This window comes from Taudactylus pleione, unplaced genomic scaffold, assembly GCF_031769625.1.
Source record: "Taudactylus pleione unplaced genomic scaffold, aTauple2 ptg000380l, whole genome shotgun sequence".
Taxonomy (NCBI): Eukaryota; Metazoa; Chordata; class Amphibia; order Anura; family Myobatrachidae; genus Taudactylus; species Taudactylus pleione.
In genome coordinates, this window is record NW_028284781.1 from 1,550,919 (window position 1) to 1,577,695 (window position 26,777).

The following is a 26,777-nucleotide window of genomic DNA, read 5'->3' on the forward strand; positions in this document are numbered from 1 at the left end:
AAAATTCAATGGACTCTTACATGGTCTATAGTGCATGGAGTTGATCTGTGATGAAGGCTGAATAGAATAATTCATTTCCCAGGAACATTCTGAACACATCAAAAAATGTTCCATGAAAGTAAATGAATAAATTTCCATGGCCACTCACATTTTTATTTCAGTTTTCAATTAATCTAGGAATTTGCTACTTTGACAAAGTTGTTTTGATCCTCATAAAGAAGTTACCTGAAAATCTCATTATAAAACTGTCCATCTTGGCTATTTCATAAACAGCAGATTGTTTTCATTGTGTTATCTGCAAGGGAAATATTGCTCAGAGATATCAATATCTGAATGTGCATCTGATGCCTGTGTCATCGCCAATGAAAGTGGGCATCAGGTCAAGTGATCCTAACGACGGCCGCCTGGAAGATAGGAGGTGTAATTTAATTTGTATGTGGGAGATCATGCTTCACACCAGAACCTCAGTCACAATCAGATCTGTGGTAGATCTATTGGTACGTGGCCAAGCGTGTGGGGAAATGGCCTGATTCCATGGTTGGTACTGGTGCCTGCATTAGATGCTGCATCACTGGCTGATGGTGGTTAGATCATCTTGGGGAGAAGCTGCATCACATCGGCAATCCAGGTCCAGAACAAACCTGGACTTTGTACACGCTTCCCCCCCACTAGTCACAGTGACCGTATAGATGTTGGTTTATTCTTCTCATAGGAACAGTATTGTAGATTGCATGATATTTTACAACTGACAAATAACGTGCACATGTTAAATAAAAGTATTTCACTTTAAAGGACAATGTGATATGTTTCTCTACTTCTTCATGATCTAAGAGAGTATATTTGTCTCTACTACTCAGCAAGTTTACCATTTTGGCATTATTACAATCTATAGACATACATTTCAATTCTCAGTTTTATAGTTTTAACAAGGTTTATTTTTTTTAAATGCATTTTTCATGGCAGGATGTCAAGACTGAGAAAATACCGCAATCTAAGAATGCTTATTCAGAAATGAAATTACAATCCTGTGAGCTAAACATGAACTTGCTTCTATGGGCTGCACAAATTTCATGGAAACCCCAGCTCAAATCCAATTGTTGACTCCTTGTGAAATTACAACTATAATCTGTGGGTAATCTAAAGAGTATGGGGCTATTTCCCTTTTTTACAGCCGCAAATAGTGAGTCAGTGATTGCACAGGACTGTTATGTATAGTGCGAGTGTCATGGGAGTGTAGCTACAGCTCCGTGCTATTCTGAGTCATGTGTATGGTGGTGTAAGTGCCGATACTAATGATGATGACTGCGGCTGTGGGCATAGCGTCTTCCCGCTTGAAGCTACATTCATCCTCACATTAGCCCTACCTAAACTCACATTAACATAATGATGGAATCTGGCTTCCGCAGCATGGCGCAAATACAGCCATTTTGTGTCCGACTCAGAATCAGGCCCTATGTATACCGTGTTGAATAAAATTGACATATAACAATACATTTTAAAAAAAAAGAGAGTTTCCTCACACAGCATACTTCCAAATATTTCTGTTCTGTCAACATTTAAAAGGTATTTAGTCCACAAATCTGGGAAATCCTCAGAATATGGCTGTTTTTGGAGTATCGCCGCATTTTTGTGGGGGCATATACCAAAGGTGTACCAGAGATATCTGCTGCAGTCCCTGTCTTTACAATGGTAAAATTTAGTCACCATAGCTTTCTTTATACAATCAAAAGGTAAAACTTATGTTTATGAGGCACACAATGTTGATCCAATTGCAGTAATACCACAGCCGGAGCTCCTAAAGAGACCTATTTTCTAACCTACTAATATTGCTACTTCAGTGGCATTTTAAGACTGGAGGGGACCCCATATGCAAATGTCCGGGGGCTCTTACCCCCTGTTGACAAAAAAAAAAATGGCACCGGTAAGTGTGCAGAACATTTAAAAGACTCTGGTACTGTGACTCTGAGCAATAGTCCGTCATTATCTTCAAAATACGGTGCCAGGCAGTGCCATATTTTTGTGATTATTTCTGAATAAATGAAACATTTTTAGGAGCCATCTCCTTGCATTTTTTTGCAAAATTGACATATTATTTAAATACCAGCACTGTGAAAACTTTGCTTGTTGCAACTTTAAAACATTTTTCCCATGATCATTTTATTCTTTAGCTACTAGGATTGTGATTAGACATACCGTATCATATTGTTAACATTCGTTGTCTTTTCTTTATAGGAATAAGTTAGAAGGTACCCAGTCATCTTTTATTCTTCTTGTGACATACAGTATATGCTGTATCTGTATACATTATTGAAATCTGTAGAGTCCAGAGGGCAAGAATCAATTTGACTCACTCAATGGTGGAATCAGGAGCCATCTATTTCAAGGGTTCAGAAAGCACTAACATAACTCAAACTGGCAAATCACCCTATGAATACCAGACTTACTCCCCTGATTATTTTACCAGCTGAAGATAAAGAGTCGTTACATTATTTTAGGCAAGAAGCTGTGAAACTGTGTTAAAATTACCTTGCAGAATTTCTGTACCCATTCCCAGTGTTGTGAGGTCAATTTAAACATTAAATCTAGAGATACATTCTTGATAGAAATTCTTACCTCTGGCTGAATGGAAAACTGGTTCATTTCATTTAACCCAGGGAAGCTTGGCAAAGAGTAGCGTACATTTCAGCACCATAGACAATAATAATGAATGTCAATCCTATGTCTCATGGGTGTGATCAGTATGTCTAGTGAATATTAAACTTTTAGCATAGCTTTATGTGGGGCTGGTTAGAAAGTCACTTTTGAAACAAAGGGCCATATTCAATTTGAGGTGAAAACCCGTTATCGGTGATAATTTATCACCGATGACGTAATTTTCACCTATTGTCATTATCCCCATATTCAATTGCAAATACTTTTCGCCGATGCGAAAAGTCAATGTAAAAAACGGGGATAATTTTTCATCAGCCTTTAGCTGGCGAAAAAAAGTGCAGAATTGGGATTTAGGGGTGCAGGCTTAAAAAAAATAGCCTGCACCCCTGGGAATGGCCCCTAAAATTAATGTATGTAAAAAAAAGTAAAAAAAAAAAAATAGGGACACCTGAAAAAATTAACTTTCATTTTGGGGGTAAAAAAAATAAATTAGGGAACACACTTCTAAAATAGCGATAATAAATCCAGAGGGGTTCCAAAGTATGCGTCAGGTGTTTTCTTCATTGCGAGGAGTAGCGGCAGGTGCATTTTTGAAGAATTTTTAAAAATCATTTTAGGGACTTAAAAATATGCTTGCACCCATTTTCATGTACCCCAAATTTGATGGACATTGTTATGTTTCCCCAAAAAAATTGCTAAATGCTCTTCTGTATCACCTTCTTCAAAGCCGCATTTATGCACTTGCCGCGGCTATTTAAAAACCCGACTTCCCTTCAGCAGGCAAAAACGGGGGTACCCATAGTGAACCCCCATGTCTGGACATCTTTAGGGTGTCCAAGGATGTTTTCCCGAAAATTCCCATTTTTTTCTCTGCTTCCTGTTTCGCCGGGAACAGTTTTCGCGTCCTTTGAAATTGAATATGGGGAATAGCGGGCATGCGCGCGATTCTTTTCCGCCTGGAAAACAGGCGAAAGAGGCGAAAAGTCCAGCAGGCGAAAAGTCTGATCTTTTCGCCTCAAACTGAATACGGGCCAAAGCAGGGAAGGAAAGTAATAAATTCTGAAATTAGAACTTTTTCTGTTATTTTTAATGAACAATTAGTATAGCAGTGTGATATACTGTATATGATTGTAAACAGCCACAGTTGTAAACAGTATAGTCTATTTCCAAATTGACTCTCCGTGTTGTGGTATGCTTTGGAGTGTGTGACCAGTGCAAGGGTATCGTCAGGGAGATTCCATTAATACCATGATGATTGCAGATAATTTTAATTCACTTTAGCTGCATACTGTTGTAAACTATGCTGTCTTTTCACTTAACACAGTGGTTCTAAGCTCAAGTCCTCAAGTACCCCCAACAGGTCATGTTTTCTGGATTGCTATCTGTGGAAAGAGGTAGAAATCTAAGAAACATGACCTGTTGAGGGTTCTTGAGGACTGGAGCTGAAAACTACTGACTTAATGCATTTAAATACTGTACAATACTCAACATATTAACACTTACCTCTTCTGCGTCACAATGTAGCCGTATGTGTCACTGTTGGAAGACTTCACTTGTAACTCTATATCTTGCTCCATTTTCTTTGGTTCTGTTTGAAAAGTTCTGTCATCCTGTGCAAAACTTTCTTGTACCCAGTGTTGAAGCTCTATATCTTCATTGGAATCGGGGTCGGTCTCTGCCGACTTCTTCTGAGCCACCAGCTCTCTGGCATAGGTCTCGCTCTTTACATTTTCAAATCCAACTTTTTTGTCATCATCGTCATCATCATCATCATCATCTGAGGTATAATGAAAGTCCTCAAACCTTTTCAATTCTCTGTCAATGGGTGCCGATATGAACTCATGTGACATTGAGTTTTCAGTAAAGGTTGGAAGGTACTCTTTCTTTGTGTCTGTCTCTTTGTCCTATTACCACAAAAATATCAACAAAGTTCATTATAATTTGCACATGTGGTCCAGATTTATTTCAGTGTCATTAAATTTCCTGTGTCTGTCAGCCTTTATACATCTCTATGTTGAAGCATACTGCCTGGAGCTAGTGCTATACTTGTTATTATTGATTTCCTGGAGCCAGAAACTAGTGCTGTTCTGTACTTGTAACTATAAGGTACCTGGTGCCAGGATCTGGTGCTGTACCTGTACCAGCAAACTGCCTGGAGCCAGGAACTAGCACCGTGCCTGAAGGTGCCCAGTGCCCACTGCCTGGAGCCAGGAAAAGGAACTACAACTGTTATTACTAACTGCCAAGATGTGGTTAGTGACTCCACGGAGCCAGAAACTAACACAGTGCCTGTATCCATGAACATTTACTAACAGCTATGTTGTTATTTCGCTGTCTTATGCATACCTCCCAACTGTCCCGATTTTGGTGGGACAGTCCCAATATTCAGGAACTGTCCAATCCGCAGACTGTAGTGCCCCGCAGAGTGGGGAGGGAAGTTGGGAGAGAGTACTCTCACGCTGCAGAGCAGAGCAACTGGTGAATAAATGCCGTGTGCATGTGCACGACATCTCTTCACTGAGAGGAGAGAGCCTAGGGGCAGCCCAGCATCTCCAGAAGTGCTGGGCTCGGCCCATGTGTGATGTAAACAGGGGCGTGCCATGAGGCCATGCCCCGTTCCCCGGTAAGGCCACGACTCGATTCTAAAAATACAAATGTTGGGAGGTTTGCCTTATGTATCAGTTATTTCCAACACTATTTTGATTGTAAGCTTGTTTGGAAAAGGTAATATCTAAGGCCGGCTACACACTTGGCCGATATCGGCATGACAAATCGTGCATATCGGCTAGTGTGTACTCACTATTGCACATGCTCCCACAGGTCGAATGCGATGTCTTTCAGATAGCCGGGCTGCACGGCCAACCGGAAGATATCGCATGCGATTAGGTTCCAATCGTGTAGTGTGTAAGGCCAACCGGACGATATGTTGGTCCGATTTGGCCAATTGTGATGTCATAAATTGCTAGTGATCATTATAGTGTGTACGGGCGCAGTGATAAATCATATACGATCGAACAATACAATATATGTATCGTTCGGTCGTATGCGATACTGGACAGTGTGTACGCTCAATATCGTATGTTCTAGCCTCAAGGAAAATTGGATGTAAAATCGGTCCAATTACAAGTCGTTCAGGTACAGTATGTACCCACTTTAACTTCTGTTACATGTCACTGCCTGTGATTTGTTTGTACAGTACGACAATCCTCTCAATGTATAGTGCTGAGTAATATGTTGGAGCTTTACAATAAATGATAAAAAAAAAAAAAAAAACAACAACACTAATTTAAAGATTATATTTGAAACCGGTGGAAAATCAATGCAAATTAGCAATAACAAATATGTAAGAACTTGAAGTAGTACAAAATGTAATTTGTTAGGTTTAGATATTTGTCACTTGTTTGGGTATAGGGTACAGGGCTAACCGTTTAAATGCATAAAACACAATGAACCCTGTTGTCAAAAATTCTAATTCAATTTAATTTAAAACATATTAAAATAAAAGAAGCCTTACATCAGTGGTTCCCAAACTTTTTTGAATTGCGGCACCCTAGAGTATCAGCATTTTTTCCACGGCACCCCTGGGCCAAAAGTTTTCTTATTGAGAAATTAAGCAAAAATTAAATTAAGAAAATTATGCTTATATGTAACTATTAGGTCCAGTTATGTGCTGGCTGACAGAGCTGTGCTTCTTTTTGACTACATATTTTTTTGACTGGCAGCCATTATCAGTGGTTTTGCCTGTCACATTGACTAAAAATTATTTTATTTAGTACTTGACCACCAACCTGAGGCACCCCTGCAAGTGCCCTGAGGCACCCAGTTTGGGAACCACAATTGATATTTTTTTTAGTGTATTTGACAATCCCTTTAAATTATATTTCAACTGCACTTGTGACATATAAATGATATAATGATTTTAAGAATTACGGCTCATTATGTTTATAAAAATCACAATTAAGAACACATGAAGAAGATAAAGAATTGTACCTTTATTTCATATTCGGATTGTTTCCTGCTTATTCCTTGTCCTGCAAGAAAATACGAAAAATAAATATACAATGGATTGAATATGCGTAAAAAGTGATTGATCTCATTGCCCATTGCTCTATATGATCTGTTTGTGCATGTGTGCATATATATATATGAGATAGATATCTGAGTTATAATGGTTTCAAGGTCCTTTAAAACTTAAACATTATGAGAAATGACATGATATGAATGAATGTGGTTAAGCTTTGTGCAATTGTGGGTGTGTCTGCATGCGAAATGCTACGCTGCAGTGTCAGCGGCTGTGACATTGTAACGTAGCATTTTGCATGCAGATACAGAAGCTGCTTGTACGTCCTATTTGCATCAATTTGCTATTAAGACGCATTTGAAGGTAAAAATTTGCACGAAAAGTCGCTTGGCGCTACCGAGTCACGGCAAGGAATGAAGAAGTATGTGAACACATCTGTATTAGGGTCAATTAACCTGCCAGTAAGTTTTTTGGATTGTTGGAAGAGGCTAGAGGACCTGGGTGAAACCCACATAAACCTAGAGAGAACATACACACTCCACACCAATAGGGCCCTAGTGGGAGTTTAGCCCATGAACCCACTTCTGTCTGAATGCAATGCTTGCCCCATGTTCCCGGTGATATCTTAGTTTCCCACAGAGAAGTAAGTATCAGGGGCGTATTAAGAAAGGAGAGGGCTCGTGTGCAGTCTCCGTCCAGGATCCCCTCCTCTCTCCCCGGTGGCTGGCAGCGCACTGAGCACAGCAGGAGACTCTGGGCACTAGTCTGTGCGCAGAGTCTACCGCACATGCGCAGGTCACCGGGGAAATGGCATTTTCCGGTTGAAAAACCCAAGGAAAATGTCCGCATCTACCATTTTCCAGACGATTTGTTCTGCGCTGATACCACCAATGCGGGACTCCAGAGAGGTAAGTATTAAAAATATGGGTGCAGGGTGTACGGTTTGGGCCTGTGTGCCCCGCACACCCTACACCCATTATAGATACGCCCCGGGTAAGTATTGTGAATGGGTGCAGGATGTGGCCTCCCTGGACCCCATTATAGGATTGCCCATGGCTCTAAAAAATTGATCTACCAGTATACAAGATGCTTCAGTTCATGAAATCATTACATTGATCATTGCAGAAAGAGATTATGTAACTATAACTTACTCTTTCTACATACTATACATCAGAATTTGTGCAAATTTAGTGCTGGAAGACAAGTTTTCAAGGCTAGCTACAGTACTTGCAATTCCCATCTGGAAAGTATTGAGTATTACAGATCACATGTGTCAAGTGTCAGACTACAAAGTGTGTTTCTATTTTTCTATAATATATGTATGTTATGTATGAACATTTCTAGCGTCTAGGATAATTATATTTGGATTATGGATTGGTTTTTTTTGCTGCTAATATATAATTTTTTTCTTATGCATAGACCACAAACAGACAGACACACACACACACACACACACACATGTATATTAGTAGTGCCTACCAGTTGCCGAGTAATTACTAATTTTATTCCATGATGCCGAGTGATTGTTAATTTTATTCAATGATACTGACTTGACGATTAAAGTATTATGTGGTTGGGGACTCTCACCAGGTTGTCAGTGAGATCAGTCAGTCTGCTTGCTTAGAGCCGTGTAGGCAGTGTGGTGGCCACCCCTCCTGCAGTCCTCTCCTGTACTGGGGTCCTCCGGAGCTTGTCAGTCACAAGCTCCACCCCCCCCCCCCCCCAGATTACATGAGGAGCTGCTGCTGGAAGAAGCCCAGCAAGATTTCTCTGTAATGCCTTAGTCACTCAAGATCTTTCTTTTGTCCACTGTTGCCCTGTTCAGTCCTGCATACTGCCACTGGCAACGTGTTGTTGATGAACAGTAAGCTACATGACTGAAATGTTAGGTTACTTGAATGCTGACTAAAAATGGACTCTAGTATATGTGGGCTTGTCTGGAGGTGCACTGAGAGTGAGGGGTGGGTAGTGATTATCCAGATCTCTGTAAGGGTCTAGGATTGCAGGGAGGCGTAGCCATGTCCCCACTATACCATGACCACACACCCCAGAGGGCAAAGCAGTGCTGCAACATATATAGATAAGAGAACTGGGGGGAAAGCTGCATCTCCTGTGATCATGCCAACCCACACAGTTACGAGGGCCCACCAGTACTCTCAGCAGCCCTGCTTGTGTGTTAGGGAATTTAAACTGCAAACTCCAATTGGGCAGGGACTGACGTGGATGACAAATATTCTCTGTGAACTGCACTGAGGGCCTCATTCAGAGATGTATGCTAACCCGATGATTTGCATAAATCTCCGATATTAGAAGATCGGTGCATGCGCAGGATCTGTAATGCACATGCTCTGGTCTTCTACTGCGAGATCTCTCACAGTTCCAGGGCCAGGGTCTGCGTCTTCCTGACCCGACAGAGCAGTTCCATTGCCCATTCTGAGTCAGCTTAAGCTCATTCAGATTTTTCCAGACACAGCAGCGATGCTAACTTCGTCCATCTCTGTATCAGGCCCTGTATAATATGGTGTCACCATATAAATAAACTATAATAATAATAAGATACTCCACCCAAAACTGAATTGTTAGTTGTTGTGTAATTATACCTTATACATGCTCACTATGACTATGCTTATGCTCCTACATTTCTGTGACTACAATGGGAGGATGTTTGCCAGCTTGGAATGATCACTTGAGGTTAATGTCAGCCCAGAGCAGGGTTGGACTGGCCAAGGGGGTACAGGGGAAATCCCCAATGAACCCCACTGCCTGAGGACCCCAGCCCCTCCTCTAGGTGCCATGTTTCAGACTGTGCACTGAATTCTACATTGTTCTATTACAGGGTCAGTTACCAGGTCGAGCAGGACCACTGATAAACATCGGTCCTTGGTTTGCTTGTATAGAAACTACACCAAAGTTCGCCTAATGGTTAGTCAAGCTATTGTGGTGGCTGACCACACCATTATGCATGGGCCCCTATCACTGCATTCCCCTGGTGGGCCCTTTATGCCCCAGTCTAACACTGCGCCAGAGGACAGCCCACACTCATAGGTAATTAAAATAATATTTAAGACAGTATAGAAGGAATTTCAATACAGAGAATGAGTGACATGGTTTTTATATGTTTCTAATTGCACATTGCATTTTGGCTTTTATTCCATTTAATGTAAAAAAAGGAGATCCGGCGGTGGTGACTTCCGGTCTGGCGGCGAATGCACGGGACATGTGGGTCTGTTCATTGGCATGAGTGTGTGCCTTTTTGGTCCTCCAGTTTTTGGGGAGGGCAGTGCGCTGGGTTTTTGCACCCTTGGAATGTGCGGGCATAGAACATAAAGTCCGCAATGTCACTTCCGGCGGAAACCGGAAGTGCTCGCCTGAAGGTATCCTGGCTTGCCTTTGTTTTTTTATGATCATTTTGAATCAACTTTATGTATAGATTGGTGCCCTTTTACATATATAACCCGGATACAAAATATAAGTATCAGTGTTTTGAAGCGGAATTTTAAGTATATTCCGGTTAAATGATATTTCATATAAGGCCCAATTTTATATAAAAATATATGTACTGTACATAAGGAAATCTGAAATTATATATGAATTAATAGTTCATCAGTTTTACTCTTCATCAGTTTTTCTCTCTGCTTGAACTTCAGGGTCATAGGATCCATAAATAGCAGACCAGCAGCAGAGAGATCCTTATCCCCCTGAGGAAGAGTTCTATAACTCGAAATGCATTGGTGAAGGTTTATGGACCTGTCTGCTTCTACCCATTTGATATATTGGACCTACTGTGAACATCTCCAGCAACTTCTTGCCTGAAGGGAGGAGGGAAGTAATCCGGATAGCTCACAAAATACTTTCTTCGTGGCACCTGGCTAGGTGATGTACATGGTACGGTTCCATCTTCATTTGCATATCTGGATTATTGTGATCATTATACATTTTGTCTGATTTTATTGTCACTTTATGTGTAAAAACTCAAAATACTTGGTTTTGTAATGAACCTACAGCATGTGTATTGCACTTATTATCAATAAAAATTGTCTTACTCCTACGTATTGCACTATATATCTCTCCTTTATCTTTTTTGGAGATACTGATACAATTTGGAACACTGAGACAAGACACACCAATATCCCTACTTAGAATAAGAGACTGTTTGCTATATTGGACGGGAACAGAAAGAAATCTTTGAAAAAGAAAGACCTACAGGGCAGCGCCGCAAGTGTTTTTCTCCTTTTTTTACATTGATAAACTTTATTTTGGGATGTGGTGGTTACCCATAGATCTACACTGTGACTGCTTTGAGCCTGGAGCGCCTTTTGCTTTTTCTATTTTTAATTTATTGTTTATACTTTATTCCATTTAATGTTAGATTGATTTTTCACTGCGGAATGACAGTTCCTGTACACTTTAAAGGAAACATTAAATGACCATTCTAGAAGAGCTAGATTTATCACTGATAATATATGAGAAGTATTTAGCGGGCTAACAACATCTTCCGAGAAAAGACTTAATCATTTCTTTGGTTACGTCATCCTAAAAAGTATTGTGCAAATTAACAAAATTGGAACTGAATCACATTACATATGACCCGTAGTCTGTTATGCTGACGTTATTCATACCTCGAACAGTTTGATTAACATCCCTATCCCACTCTTCTGCTTCTTGGGATTCATATGGTCCCAGTTTTATTAGTTCCTGTTCTCCTCTTTCAACCTTCGGCTTCCGAGCACCAAATTCTTCTCCATCAACAACCTGAAGAGTATCAGCAATGACATCTGCTAGTTCATCAAGTTCTTTTGGGCTGAGGTTATCAATGTTCATTTTATGTTTGCCCAGGTCCTTCACAACATTCTGGATAAATGTTTCTGTTTAAAAGACAAACAGGTTAGTCTACTGTAAGATAAAAGCAAATGTTCAACAACTTGTTGTTGGGTGTGCATAAAGGCTACATACTACATACTAACACTGCTGAACATTGTAATCAGCATTCCATGCAGTAGCCATTATACAGTGTTAGTGAAGTTATAAGAGGCACGCTTTGCCATTGTAGTCAGAGACTGGGGCTTAGATCTTCCAACAAATGTTAATGCTATTGGTGTAGTGAGTACAATAACACAAGTGGGACTGTTCAGAGTCTGTCTCTTTATGCTATTGCTAATGCCGCTACAAAGTCCTTCCCTGATGTACATCCATGTGTCCGAATATGTAAGGACTGAGACGCCTACTTGTAGCATCTATAGATGCTGCATTACCGTCTGGTGCGTCTTTAGACACAACTATCGGCTGCACCATCAAAACTTGCCTTAGGAATGCCTGGCGTCTGTTGGGCGGTCCAACTGACATCATTATTGATGTCAGTAGTGGACTTCCTGCTCTATTAGAGCAGGAAGTCCACTTGGCCTTGCGGCAGCTAGAGACTGCCACAGAGGCTCGCCGCAAGGCCGACTGTCGAGATTATCGCGACGGTCTCCAGCCTACTCGCACAAGCTGTGGGTGGTCATCCACAGCTTTGCGAGCGGCCGGAGACCAAAAAAAAAAACATACCCAGATTCATAGCGAGCGGCCGCCAGCAGCGAGCGGCTCTGAATGAGCTCCATAGTCATTAAATACACATCAATAACTTAACACATGACAATTGATGTAGAAATAAGGAGAGTTATGGTAAAACTTACCTTGGTTAACTCTCTTTCGTCGAAGTCCATAGGGTCTAGAGGGAGTGTGTAGATGGGACCTGGAGGACCAGACACCAACAGCAAAGCTCTTTCAATCCCAGGATGCTCCGGCCCCTCCCCCTATACCCCGCCCACAGCCCGAGGGCACTTCAGTTTTGTTAACAAGACCAAGACAGGAGCAAGATAAGAGAGTAGGAAGACTGGTATACTGAGGAATCACACTCTCACACAGAGAAGGAAACAAGTGACCAGGAGAAGAAACCCATAAAAGCCAGGTGCGTCAGGGCGGGTGTCGACAGAAGACCAGGTGGCCACCTTGCATAGCTGTTCAGCTGAGGCGCCACGCCATGCTGCCCACGAGGGACCAACAGAATGAGCAGATACTGAAGCCAGTACATGAAGGCCAGTCTACGTGTAAGCCTGTGAGCTAGTCATGCGAATCCATCTGGCCAGAGTCTGTTTGTTAGCTGGCCAATCCTTCATGTGGAATCCATGTAGGACAAAGAGGGAGTCCGATTTCCTGATGGAAGTAGTGCAGTCCACGTAGATCTTCAAAGCATGGACCACATCTAACGAGGCCTCACCTGCCGAGAGGTCTGGTGAATTAAATGCCACAACCACAATTTCCTCATTCAGGTGAAAGTGAGAAACCACCTTGGGAAGGAAACCTGGGCCTGTACAAAGGGCCTGATTCAGACCCGCTCGTTAAGATGGTGTCGAAGCTGGATAATTGGCTGAGACAAGATCAGTTTAAAATTGAATCGCGGTGACGCCATCTTGCGACTGGCCGCAAGGCGCCATCTTGGAAATGAGATCGCAAGACGCTATTTTGCAAATGGCCGCCCAAGCGCCATTTTAGATAAACTCACATTTAAGTACATATGGCGATATTACTATTAGCACCATGCGATTGCATCTTTCATCATTTCTCATATACACATTAATACGCACAATTGCGCTGTTAACTAGTCGCATATTAGCGAATGCATAAGAAAACGCTGTTTAGTAGCTAAATGCGCTCGCATCTGTCCCAAGTTAACTAGCGTCCTCATATCATACCCCGTATACTCACACATTACATATTCACATACAAGGTTCCATAAGCTTTAAGGCTGGGGTGTCCAACCTTTCACCTTCCCTGGGCCACATTAGAAGATGAAAACTTGGTTTGGGCTGCACATAAAATAAAATAACAGTAACGTAGTAGTAGTCCCCCCCTTGTAGTGCCCCCAGTAGTAGTAGTCCCCCCCCTGTAGTGCCCCCATAGTAATCCACCCCCCTGGTAGTGCCCCCAGTAGTAATCCCCCCCTGGTAGTGCCACCATAGAAATCCCCCCCTGGTAGTGTCCCCATAGTAATCCCCCCCTGGTCGTGCCCCCATAGTAATCCCCCCCTGGTAGTGCCCCCATAGTAATCCCCCCCTTGGTAGTGCCCCCATAGTAATCCCCCCCCTTGGTAGTGCCCCCATAGTAATCCTCCCCCCCTTGGTAGTGCCCCCATAGTAATCCCCCCCTTGGTAGTGCCCCCATAGTAAACCCCCCCTTGGTAGTGCCCCCATAGTAATCCCCCCCTTGGTAGTTCCCCCATAGTAATCCCCCCCTTGGTAGGGTCCCCATAGTAACCACCCCCTTGGTAGTGCCCCCATAGTAATCCCCCCCCTTGGTAGTGCCCCCATAGTAATTCCCCCTTGGTAGTGCCCCCACAGTAACCCCCCCTTGGTAGTGCCCCCACAGTAATCCCCCCCTTGGTAGTGCCCCCATAGTAATCCCCCCCTTGGTAGTGCCCCCATAGTAATCCCCCCCTTGGTAGTGCCCCCATAGTAATCCCCCCCTAGTAGAGAGAGACTTAAAAAAAAAAAAAAAAAAAACACTTACCTGAAACTCCCGCTCCTGGTCCCGACGCTTCCACCGGCTCCTCTGGCCGCTTTGCATTATGGGAGAGATGTCGTCATGACGACGGCTCTCCCATTACCCACTGCAGGAGCCGGAAGATGGCTCCCACAGTGGGAGCAGCGGCAGCCGCTGAGAGTCTGACAGACTCTCAGCGGCTGCTGATTACAGCAAACACAAAGCTGCCGGCTCCGGCGGCTGTGTGTTTGTGCTGTGTAGCGCTGACCGGACTCCATCCGGTCAGCGCTACACACGCGGTGCAGTCTGTGTCACAGTGACACAGACTGCACCGGCCCGCGGCCCGCATGACGCTGCGGCCCGGGGGGCACATGGCACCCTGCCCCCCGGCCCAGCCCGCCACTGGTGATTACGCTGGCGGCACAGTGAATGAAGGAGAGCGTGGGGGCGTGGTCTGGGGGCGCCGGGACTACAGTGAGCAATCCCGGAACAGCGGGACATATCGTGAATGTCCCGCTGAATCCGGGACACTTGAGAGGTATGCGGGCCGCATTACGAGCCGACCTGGGCCGCATGCGGCCCGCGGGCCGCGGGTTGGACAAGCCTGCTTTAAGGTATAAGATTTAAGTTTGTTCACTTAGTATAAATGCTGTGAAATAAAGATTATTTGGTAACTAAGGTTTTATACATGCTAAGTAAGCCGTGTTTGGTTTTGTACTGATGCGTACTCTTTCAACAGAATTCCGGTATTATCGGTGTGGAGATCGCATCATGCATTCTCGACTTATGGACCGCAGAGACTTCAAGGAACAAAATGTATATGATATGAGTAACTGTTAGGATGTTGCGTGAGGCAGCAATCCAGAGACCCCCAGTTGTTAGAGGCTAGGTTGGGTCTATTTGAATCAGCCTGTTAAACACTCTGTAACAGATGTATCCCCCTTGGGAACCAATGGCATCAGCAACAAATATCTCTATTGTTTTGTCTATTCCTGGGGGGTATAAATATGTGTGCTCAAACGCTGGGTTTTTAGTCTTCGTGCTGAATGCTGATAGACGAGGGGTTTCTTGCTGATGCCTAACATCTGGTCCAGAAGCGCTGCGTATGTATACTGTACTTGGGTCTGTATAATTCCTTTGCGCCGAATTGTGTCTGGATCAAAAGCGTGTAACTGACTGTACTTTTTACTTGAATAATACTTTGTGCTTTGGAACCACATGTTCTAAGTCTGGAGTCTCTATTTACTGTATGACTGCGTACGCAAATTAGCATCATCCTTAGAGGTTTATAGGTAGGATTATTAGAAGGTATAGGCAGGGGTATATAGAGGTTCTAATCCAGTATCGTTAATGCATACTCTCGCTGCTGCCGATGGTATGCAGTGTGTATGCAATGTTTATGCATTGTGCGCATGTGCATACCTTAGCGAAAGCTCACAATGCATTCGCTCGCTGTGCATAGACAGCTCAGCAGAATGAGTGACAGGGGAAGGATGTTCCTCCTTCCATGTGTTCATAGTTCCGTTTACAAATGGACATGTACTACTGCCGTCGGAAGTGACGTCCATGAACCATGGAGCTCCCCCGTGCGTGTCACATGCCGGAAGTTAGCCTGTCCGTAAGAACTGGAAGTTTTCAAGACGCCATTTTTGGGAAGCCTTTTGTAGTTAGCGGGAGCCATTTTATCGTGGAACTTGGTACAGTCCAAATAAATATTTGGCCCTAGGCTTGGAGGTCTTGGCTGATGTCTGCTGTCGTGGAAAGGACTGACCCATGGCTTTTCCTTGAGGATGAAAGGACCAAAAGGATGATGTCCGAGGCTGTGTATTATATGCAGAGGGCAGGAATGCCGTCTTGTTAGCCGCCAAAGTAGTCACAATTTTATCTAATTCTGGCCCAAATATGAAGTCTCCAGAATAAATCAGAGCCCATTTTGACCCCTTGGCCTCTTTACTGCCCTGCGCCAGAATGTTATATGCCCCGGTGGACTAGTGGAGTCGTGGGTGTACCAGTGTCCACATCAGCGCCTCTGGTCTATCTCCTGAGACCGGAGGCAAGACAGTGCAACAATGCGGGTCCCCACAAACGGGGTTCCGCCTTACCTGTCCCCTGAATTCCGGGCTGGGGTCCGAGGAGTCTGCTAGCTAGTCCCCCTCAGAGCCCCACCTAGCACAGGCTTGGAGTCATGGCACCGCAGAGGGGTGATGGAGCTGCAGCACAGACGTCCGGAGGACAGTCTGGTGCCGCTTGCCCATTATAGTAAAAAACTGAAAATAAATTAAATCATAAAATAAAAGCTTTGGCTGCTTAATACAGCCCCCTGTTATAATGGTGGTCCAGCTTCTGCCGGACACCAACGAAACTGAAGTGCCTTCAGGCTGTGGGCGGACTATAGTGGGAGGGACCAGAGCATCCTAGGTTTGAAAAAGCTTTGCTGTTGGTGTCTGGTCCTCCTGGTCCCACCTACACCCCAATGTCTCCCTACGGAGCCCTATGGACCCTGAAGAAGAAAAATATTTTATCATAACATTTTGTATATTATACACAATACACAAAGAAATGGATATTTATATAGCCAGAAGCTGGTGCTATTGGGGCACCATGGGGTAGCATTTCACAAGTATTGACTCAGTTACAATCACTGTATCATTAAGATTGTAGGTTCTTTTTGCAACAATTATAAACTTTTGCTAAATATTTAAAATTCTACAAAATAACCCTTCACCAGAGGGCTTAGAGCCTGATTCAGATTGGATCGCACAGCTGCGGTCACACACAGACGGTCGATGTTTGTGCTCTACGCATGCATATTAATCACAGTGTGCGTGCGCAAACTGGCCGCTGCGATTAGGAAGCGATCGCAGCGAGCACGCAGTCCCATCTCATAGTGATTGACATGAAGTGACCGTTTGGGGGTGGAGAATGGGGGTGGTCGAAGGAATGCAAGCGTGCCTGTGTGCTTGAACGCCGCTACACGGGCATGCATAATTAAGCCTCAGCGATTGCATACGGTGGCATAGGTCTAGATGGAGACAGGAAGTTTAGCAGTTTGTGAAGTAGGGTCAGGTCAACCACATCTGTGCGAATGGTTCCGATGTTACTCGATGTTACCAATGTTTTCGCTGACTTGCAGATGGGAAGTGGGCGGCTTTATATAGTGATGGGCGTCTTGGTATAGTGCCGCGGTTGCTGTGCAATTGCATTCATTAGCATATTTTCGCAGCTAGCGGATGTGCGTGCGAACGCAGCCTTGCAGTCCAAGCTGAATCAGGCCCTTAGTTTGTTCTCTTGCTTATACCTAACAATATAAATATATATATATCTATATATATATATCTCCTATCACATTATACTAACAACCCTAATTCAGAATATAAGTATATTATTTCAATAACCTCCTTAAGGGAGTTCACATTTTATGGCCAAAGATTTTTGCGTTGGTGCACATATGTAGGTACAGATGTGTCCACATACATCTATCCTCCCTGCGCTACAAGTCGCGTAACACATAACGCGTGCATGCCATGTGACTCGGTAGCACCGAGTGTTTTTGTTCAACTTTCTACCTTTAAATGTATCTTATTCGCACAGTGGTGCAAATTAGAATGCACAGGCAGCTTCTGCTGATTAAAAGTGTCTGTGACACTAATGTAGCATTTTGCATGCAGGTACACGTGCAGTTGCACACAGAACATAGGCATGCCGCATATCACTTTAATCAGCAGAAGCTGCTTGTGCGTTCTATTCACTACACATTTGAAGGTAAAGAGTCACACGAATAGATGCTTGGCGTTATCGAGTCACGCCACAGCATGGCGCAATTAGATGGGCAGTTTAACGCATAAGAAGGCTAGATGAATGTGGACACATCTATAGCTCATTTACCTGGGTTTAAATTAGTATTGTTCTCAGTTGTTGGTGATAACTGTATAGTGATGTTTCTTTTTGAAGTAAGTCTCTATATGCTAATGTTTAATGAACCCATGAATGATGAACTTTTACTTGGCTTCTCCTGACACAGCAATTTCATATTGGTACTCTCTTTAGTTCAGCTACTGTTATACCCCTTTTACACCAAAATCCCGGGTCCGATCCTGGAATTTGAACACTGGTCAACTCGGCTTCAGACCCCGTTTACACTGCAACTCAACCCGGGTTATTCCCGGGTTTGCCCCGTTTACACTGAACCCGGGTAATCCCTGCTTTTCTCTATAGAAGTAATTAAAAATGGTCTGTTTTAAGGTCTGACAAAGATGGTCACAAAAGGCAACAAAAGAGAGGGGTAGGGACTGCTTACAGCATTGCTACAGGTTGCTGTTCTGGCTGTGGCAGGCTGTGTATCAGCCTGCGTCTGTGGCTGCTGGTCAGGCTGTGGTGCAGGCTGCAGTTCTGGCTATGGCAGGCTGTGTGCCTGCCTGCTTTTGTGGCTGCTGGTCAGGCTGCTGTGGTGCAGGAGGTTAGGCAGGCAAGCGAAGGCTTCATGTGCGTCTCTCTCTGCAGGGCACTGACAAATTACATCATCTGCCGGTGCCCCAGAAGCTCCAATCAGCATCTTTTGGAGCTAGCCGGGTCAAATAAGCAGGGTAGCACCCGTTTACACTGCCTCATTACCCGGGAACAACCCGTTTTCAACCCTGCTCTCAACCCGAGTAAGATTGCCCGGTAAATCGACCCGGGTTTTTTTGTTGGGAGCCGTTCACACAGAGCTTCAACCCGGATCGACCTGGCAATAACCCGGGTTATTTGTTTGGTGTAAAAGGGGTATTAGTCTAACAGCATGTAATGTATATAGCTACTCTCTGTTCTGCCTCTTCCTCTTTCAAGGTGCTGTCTTATGCTGGCGGACGGATCGTGCTGTCACTGCCGGCATTCGTGCGGTCCCCGCAGACCGCACGATATGCCGGCACCCCCTCCTCCATTTGAATGGGATCGTACATCGCATCCCAGTTCAGATGGTTTTGCATGAAGACCTGGGGATGCGAAGTACGACCCCGCGGGAGTGCGCAGCACGATATCAGGTACAATACCGTGCCCATACACGGCACAATATAGCACCTATATCGTGCCAATCTGTCGGATCGGCACGTATATCGTGTTGTGTATGCCCACCTTAACCCTGGCAATGATAGAAGTCTTTATTTTACCCAAGACACTGACTAGGGAAGCATTTCAGTTGTGTCTGTATATACTGTATCTCAGCATAGGTCTGTAGTGTGGATTGATGGCTAGTAGTCACTCAGTACCGTTCAGGATTAGCCAGGTGCTCTATTCCAGAGAGCCTCTAATCTCCCAGCTGGTCAAGTGGACAAGTGTGGGGAGGATGAGGCACAACAGCATCTCCCACATCAGGTCCTCTTTGCAGCAAGCTCCCCCCCAACGATGCAGGACAGCGTTTCTTTCACAGGTCCTCGGCTGCAGTTAGAGTATCTGGGGGGGTCACCTCTGAAAGCGTCATCCCCGGACCTCCAACAGCAAAGGTTTACTCAGTGGGGCAGCTTTTCCAGACCTCTGGCTTGAGGCTAACTGAAGCAGCAGCGACTCTCCTGCACTGCAGATAAGACCCCACCTGCTTCCCCTGTCACCTCAGGTTGGAGTCCCAGACCTACTTTTACTGCTCCCTTCAAGTACCGTTACTTCAGACTCTATCACTTTCACCTTACCACCTGACACTGATCATGTGAAGTGTTCCTGATCTCTTAAACATAATGGGGTATTACATATTTATTACAATGAAAACAAATTATTATTAATGTGGTCTAATATGACAAAACATTAAACAAGCAAGTAAATTTTGTCAGTATTTATGTAAGACAATTATGCAACATAAAACCTATTATTACTAAGTCTACAGTGGATACTTATCTCTAGAGGCACAGGTATGGCCTGCATATCCCAGACCATCACTGGGACTTAGCATTATTTACATAATTACACAGCCAAATGACCTGGCTGGCGTTGGTGTTTAACCAAGTTTGGAAGGAGACTGCTCTATCTTGTCAGAAATAAGGCAAGGAGTGCAGAATGAATACAGATTAAACAGGACAGTCCAGCACTAACCTTTTATAACTTTGAATTTTTGATACTGTACTAAAATCTGTATTCCAAGGAGAAATAAGCATGCAAGTAATTAAGGAACATTTAAAATGTTAAAATTACAAAAAAAATGAAACATGTTCATATTATGTTTTCAGTATCTTCCACATCTCATCTTACTTAATATTCTTTCCAAAGAATGAAATTAAATGTCAATAGCAGGAAACAATATATAAAAGTGGTGTTGTTTCTTTTCTATTAAGTGTTGCCTAGTGTATTATAAAGAAAACAAATGCCTTAAAATAAATATGTATTACCATCCATAGCACTCAGTGGGTCCTTTGGGGTTTCCTGGCGAGAACTGGATTTATAAATCAGTGCTCCAAGGTTTGGCCTTGACAATACTCTAGTTCTTGGTCTCTGCAGAAAAGATTTCACTGCATAACTATCATCTTTATCATCTTTAGGACGCACCCCTTCAAGTTGACCAATTTGGGGGGGTTGGTATTTATTAGAAAATACGGCAGAAACTTTTGGTCTCCCATTCGGATTTAAGTTATCGGGATTGTGCGATACAGCCTTTTCAGCGAGGTAAGCTTTTAATGCCGCCAGTAAGGTTTTTTTCTCCAGATCTGCTTCTGAATCGTTTGGTGGCTTGTCAGCTGAAGGCTTAGATAATGGCTTTGAAGGTGCTTCAGTAACTTTTTGACGAGAGGCTGGAGCAAAGAACAAACTCTGAGCTTTTCCTTTGGAATTCTGAAACAAGCAATCAATCAGATTGTCAGGTTTAATGTTTTCAAGAAGACAAACTCTTAATTATGTAATAAAACTAAATGTGTAAAAAAAATAAAAAGTCATTGGGTAATGTTGCAAATCATTTTTAATTTGTATTTTTTTTCTTTGGATCCCAAAGAAAGCATTTGTTTATTTGAAAAGAAATTGGATTTCCCGAGAATGGAATAACATCAATTTGACAATCTTGTAAATTAAAGAAATGTTGTTTATGAAACTTTTACAGCTGTAGACAAAATTACTTTTTTATTTTACTTATTTCAAGGAAAAGTAATACTCTAGGAGAAGCGGTATATTCAGGATCGCTCCTAGTACAGTAGGTAGGATGTTGCATTTGATTCATCAAATCTATCCTATTGCTTCTGCTAAATTGTATCTATTAGTCCCACATTGTGAATTATTGTTCCGCATGTAGCAGGGCATCATAACCGCATCATGATCGGAACAAATTTCAGGTTCTCTCGATGTGGCCATTAGACTAACAATTGCTCTTTTATTTCTGAGTTTATTCAACTGAATTTTATGTTTTTTTTTGTGGCAGATATATCTTTCTTTCAGTAGCACCTATTAAATAGGCTTGCAAATTTTTTATTATACATGAAAATAAGGCTGGAAAAACTTGTAAAAGTCATACTAATTCCTTAATTTCATGCTAAAAATAAATAACATGTTAATATCATAAATACAGTATATCCCAAAATGTAGATTGTTATATTTTTTTTGCATTTGTTTATTAGATAAGAATTGAATAAACTGTAAATTGAAAAAATTGCAATATTGGGGAATACCAAAACAGTACAGATAGAAAACGGGCATCAAAGCATTGTACATTACATCAAAAGCAAAAAAAAAATCACATATAGTAATGATACAATAATGACCCTTGTAAAAACTTAGTAAAAACGGTTAAACTAATACAAGAAGTGTATACGAAATAGGTCAAAACATCAGATTATATTGGGTAAGGGCTGGGATGAGAAGGGAGTGGTGGGAAGGGGGGAGGGGGAGTGCGAGTCGGGGTAGAGAGAAAGAGAAGGTAAAAATAAATAAGAGAGTAATGTGATATGGGGAAACAGAGAAGGGATCACCCTACACCTTGGAGGGGGGTGTTGTGATAGGAGTACCAGTGGTTCCAATTAAAGTGGAATTTTATAACCGTGTTGTTCTGTAAACTAGTAATATATTCCATTTTTGCTATATACAAAATTCTGTTTAGCAGTTCCTGATGAATAGGGATATCTGGTGATTTCCAGTTGCGAGCAATTTGGTATTTGGCTGCGCAGGAGATATGAAGAGCCAGTTAGAAGGATTAGGGACATCATCAATTGGAGCACAAAGTAATAAAATGATAGGAGAGAGAGAAGCTGGGAAGTTAACATTTTGGGATATTAAGGAGTGTACCATGTCCCAAAAAGGGATAATTAAGGGGCAGGACCACTATATATGTATAAATGATCCTTGATGGCCACATCCTCTCCAGCACAGATTGGAGGCGGAAGGATATATTCGATTAAGGCGTTCCAGAGTTCTCTTTTATGGCTACGCTAATGGAACACTTAGAAACGGCCAAGCATATACTACCCCAGGTATCTTCATCAAGGGTCAAGCCTAAATCAGATTCCCAAGCCCGCTCATGCGCCTCAAATGGGGGAGACTACTGTGCTAAAACTGAGTGATAGATTTGTGAAATAATCTCTCTTTCGTTGGGTCTGTAGATACAGAATTTCTCCAAAGATGTAAGGCTAGGTGAAGCGAGGGCGCTAAAGGATGATGTGGCGAAATGTCGAATTTGTAAATATTGGTAATAGAGAGAGTTGGGAATTCAGTGTTTTTCATGGATTTCTACAAATGATGTAGGAGAAAATGACCCTACTATATGATGGAGTCTAGTAAGGCCAGCAGCTTGCCAGGGGCAGGCCACCGCTTGGAAAAGGGGGGGATGCAGGGTTGTTCCACATAGGTGTCAAAGGTGAAGGTTGAGAGGAGAGAGTGAGTTTTTTTTTAGAGAATCCCAATTATTGAGAGTGAGCAAGACAGTTGGAGCCAGAAGCACTGAGCCGGGTCTGTTTTTGCAAGGGAGCCATGGTAAATCAGAAACCGAATGCGAGCCTATCAGCTCGTTTTCTAAATCCACCCACCGTTTTGCGCAACCAGAGGAGCGTCAAGCAATCATCTGGCTAAGTCGAGTGGCACTGTAATATTGGCATAGAATGGGCAACTCCAAACCACCCATCGATGGGTGCTTAGCGAGTATTTCTCGGCAAATTCTGGGCATTTTGTTGTTCCAAATGAATTTACAAAGTGTGGACTGGAGGGAGTTAAGAGTAGACATATGGATATATACTTGAAGAGTCTGAAATAGATATAATAATTTGGGAAGAATATAAATTTTTACCACGTTTATTCGGCCTATCCAAGAGAGGAAGTATGTATTCCATTGTTGTAGGTCTCTGTGAATTAATCTAATAAGGGGAAGGTAATTGGACTTGTAGAGGGAATCGTATCACTTTGTTATGATAACCCCAAGATATTTCAGGGAGTCTCTCCTCCATATGAAATTAAAATTTGCCTGCAACAGTGATCTCATGCCTTCTATTAAATGAAGAGGGAGAGCTTCAAACTTAGCGTGGTTAACTTTATAACCAGAGAGAGAGAGTTCATGAAATAAGTTGGGGAGGGACCTAATTGGACGGGTCAATGTAAGGAGTACATCGTCAGCGAATAAAGAGAGAGTATAGTGAGATTGTTGAATCCTAACTCTAGCTAAATTGGGGTTAGCCTGTATGCAACTAGCCAGGGGCTCAATAATAAGTGTAAATAATAGGGGTGACAGGGGGCACCCCTGTCTAGTCCCGTTGGTAATGGGGAAGGGTTCGGAAAGTAAGCCGCCAGCTGAGACTGAGCGGAGGGGTTGTAATATAGAGCATGAATAGCCTGGAGAAATTTCCCACTAAATCCGAAGTGGTGTAGTGTTTTAAACATGAACGGCCATGAGACCCTGTCAAAGGCTTTCTCTGCATCCAAAGCAAGTACCAGAGAGGAAAGTTTATGAATATTAATGTAATGGATTAAATCAATAGTGCGTCTGGTGTTGTCTAATGCTTGTCTGGACAGGAGATGGGACGATAGTTAGAGACTAAGAGGGGATCTTTGTTGGGCTTTGGTATTACTCGAATAGTGGCTTTAGTTGTGTCTAAGTGAATTGGGGTTCCCTCACAGATTTAGTTAAAAACCTTAGTTAAATGGGGAATCAGAGAAGATTGGAAGGTCTTGTAATAGGACATTGGGAGTCCATCCAGACCCGGATCCTTAGAGGACTTTTGTGTTTTATTCAGAAATAGGTTAATTTAAGTCAGAAGAAATCGTAGAATATATACGTGGGAGGTTACAAGAGGCTAAATAATTTGAGGTTGCAGAGTCGTTCGTAGCGGACGAGGAGGATGATGTAGGAAGATTATAAAGGCGCTCGTAATAATTTTAAAACAGCAAGTTGATGGTGGTGGGATTGTAATGAGAGATACCATAATCATCTTTCAACACAGGGATGGCTGTCCTAGCCTTTCTAGCTTTCAGTCTGTTGGCCAGTAATGTATCTGCCTTGTTACTTTTGTCATAAAATTTTTGACTGAGCCAACGTAAAGACTGCATTCAGAGATGCTCTGGCTGAAATCAATTGAGCATACAGGGAGCGAGAGGGACTGTGTTTATGAGCGGTTTCCAGGCAATGAACCTCTACGGTAAGTGAGGTCAACTTGACTCTACGTTCCCTATTTCTAATAGAGGCATAGCTGATTATTTGCCCATGGATGACAGCTTTATGATCTTCCCATTCTAGCGGGGAACATGTGGAGTTTGTAGTATTTAGGAGGAAATAATCTGTCAAGGCATTCTTAAAAATGTAGATTGTTATTTATCTCTGGGACACCGAAGATATGTGGATAAGGGCCTGATTCAGAGTTGTATGCAAACTTGATGGTTTGCATACAACTCTGAAGGTGGGTGGACTGCGCATACGCAGGACCCAATACTGCGCATTTGTAGAACGATACCTGCGAGATTGCACACAGTGCCCCCAAGCTGCAGCATGGACGTTTAGGGGTGGGGCAGTGCTGCCTGCGTTACCAGAAAACGAGGACATGTCAGCCCTGTTTTCCGGGCAGGCTGAGGACAGGGACTGCATCTTCTGATGCAGATTTACAGGCCTCGCAAGCGCGCAAGAGGTGACCATTCCGATTAAGGGGATGTAGTTAATATACCGGCAGCCGGGATGCTTGGCCGCCAGGATCCCAACATCAGAAGCCCAACCCAGGACTAAAGATAGGTGTCTAAATCCTGACACTTATCTTTAGCCCGATGCCGAAATCCCGACAGCCGGCATCCTGAACGAAGGTAAGCGGGGCCCTGTAAGGTGTTAGCTGCGGGGGGAGGGTTAGTTTTAGGGACCCCAGGGTGAGAGTAGGGTTAGGCACCCCTGAGGAGGGTTAGGATTAGGCTATGGAGAGGGAGGGGTAGGGTTAGGCACCCCGGGGTGGGTTAGGTTTAGGGTTTGGGAAGAGGGGGTTAGTGTTAGACACCACCGGGGGGGAGGTTAGGGTTAGACACCACCGGGGGGAGGATATGGTTAGGCAGTACAAATGCAAGGTTAGGGTTTGGGGGGGGGAGAGGTGTAGGGTTAGGCTACTTACCGCACCAATCAACACCTTCATTGTTCAGGCTTCCGGAATCAGGATATGAACCGACTATTCAGCCGCCGGGATTTCATACCCAACCCCTGAGTAAGCTAAGGCATACTCAGATGGCCAATGCTGCAAACATCACGACTGATAGTTGCGATGTTGATCCGATCATGCATCTTTGGACGCTGGCATCAGATCTGAACATTCTTCACATTTTAGCAAAAATGTAACTTAAAATTGAATCTTTGCTCAATTATGCAAAATAAATAATTGATTAATAAAAAAAAGCAACTAACAGATCTTTCAAACAAAAAAAAGTATAACTATTTCCAGTGCGGATTACTGACATCTGAAGACACTTGCAGTGGTTATACATTTATACTATAAGATTTAACCTTTAGAATCGTTTTTACTGTTTTACTAAGCAGCGCAACTGATGAGCAAAGATCAATAATGAATGAAGGGTAGAAAGAGTGTGGTATTCTAATAAGAACTTTGAATGATAGCAGATTGACATAAGCCACACAGCCCTAATTTACTGAGCATTTCTATCAGATGATTCTTATTTCTTTTTAACTTGAAACCTGACCCGCTAAAGGTCAAAAGAAGATTGTTTCAGTAATATGGCAAAATGAATATATTTTTTGTGGAGCCTATATATGACAATAAAATATACAAAGAAAAATAAAGAATTAATGTATAATATATAACATTTAAAAATATTTAATAATTTCTAGATTTAGTAAAAAAGGAGAATTCTACTGCATAGTAACACATTGTACTCACGCGTTGAGTACGCGATCCTGGCGCACAGAATGCCGGCAGATTAAATTCCGGTGCCGGAATCCTGGTGGTTGAAATACCAACGCCTGCAGGTAAGTAATTCAATCATTCCCCTAACCCAACCCTAACCCACATTTCCCTCAGCCTAACCCTAACCCTCCCCCCCAGCAGCCTAACCCTAACTCTCCCCTCCCACAGCCTATCCCTAACCCTTCCCCTAGTGCCTAAACCTAACCCAACCCTAACCCATATTTCCTGCAGCATAACCCTAACCCTCCCCTCCCACAGCCTAACCCTAACTC

The 26,777-nt window shown here is 43.1% G+C and overlaps 1 protein-coding gene across 1 annotated transcript in view; it reads right to left on the reverse strand.

Annotated features, from left to right (window-relative positions):
• Nucleotides 1-26,777, reverse strand: part of PTPRN2 (protein tyrosine phosphatase receptor type N2) — a 1,246,087-nt gene that overhangs the window by 812,869 nt on the left and 406,441 nt on the right. The window contains exons 6-9 of the mRNA XM_088445425.1: nt 20,542-20,980; nt 11,293-11,538; nt 6,643-6,683; nt 4,156-4,556 (exon numbers count right to left, since the gene is read on the reverse strand). Of these exons, the coding sequence (XP_088301551.1) occupies nt 4,156-4,556; nt 6,643-6,683; nt 11,293-11,538; nt 20,542-20,980 (1,127 nt within the window). The remainder of the gene's footprint in view (nt 1-4,155; nt 4,557-6,642; nt 6,684-11,292; nt 11,539-20,541; nt 20,981-26,777) is intronic.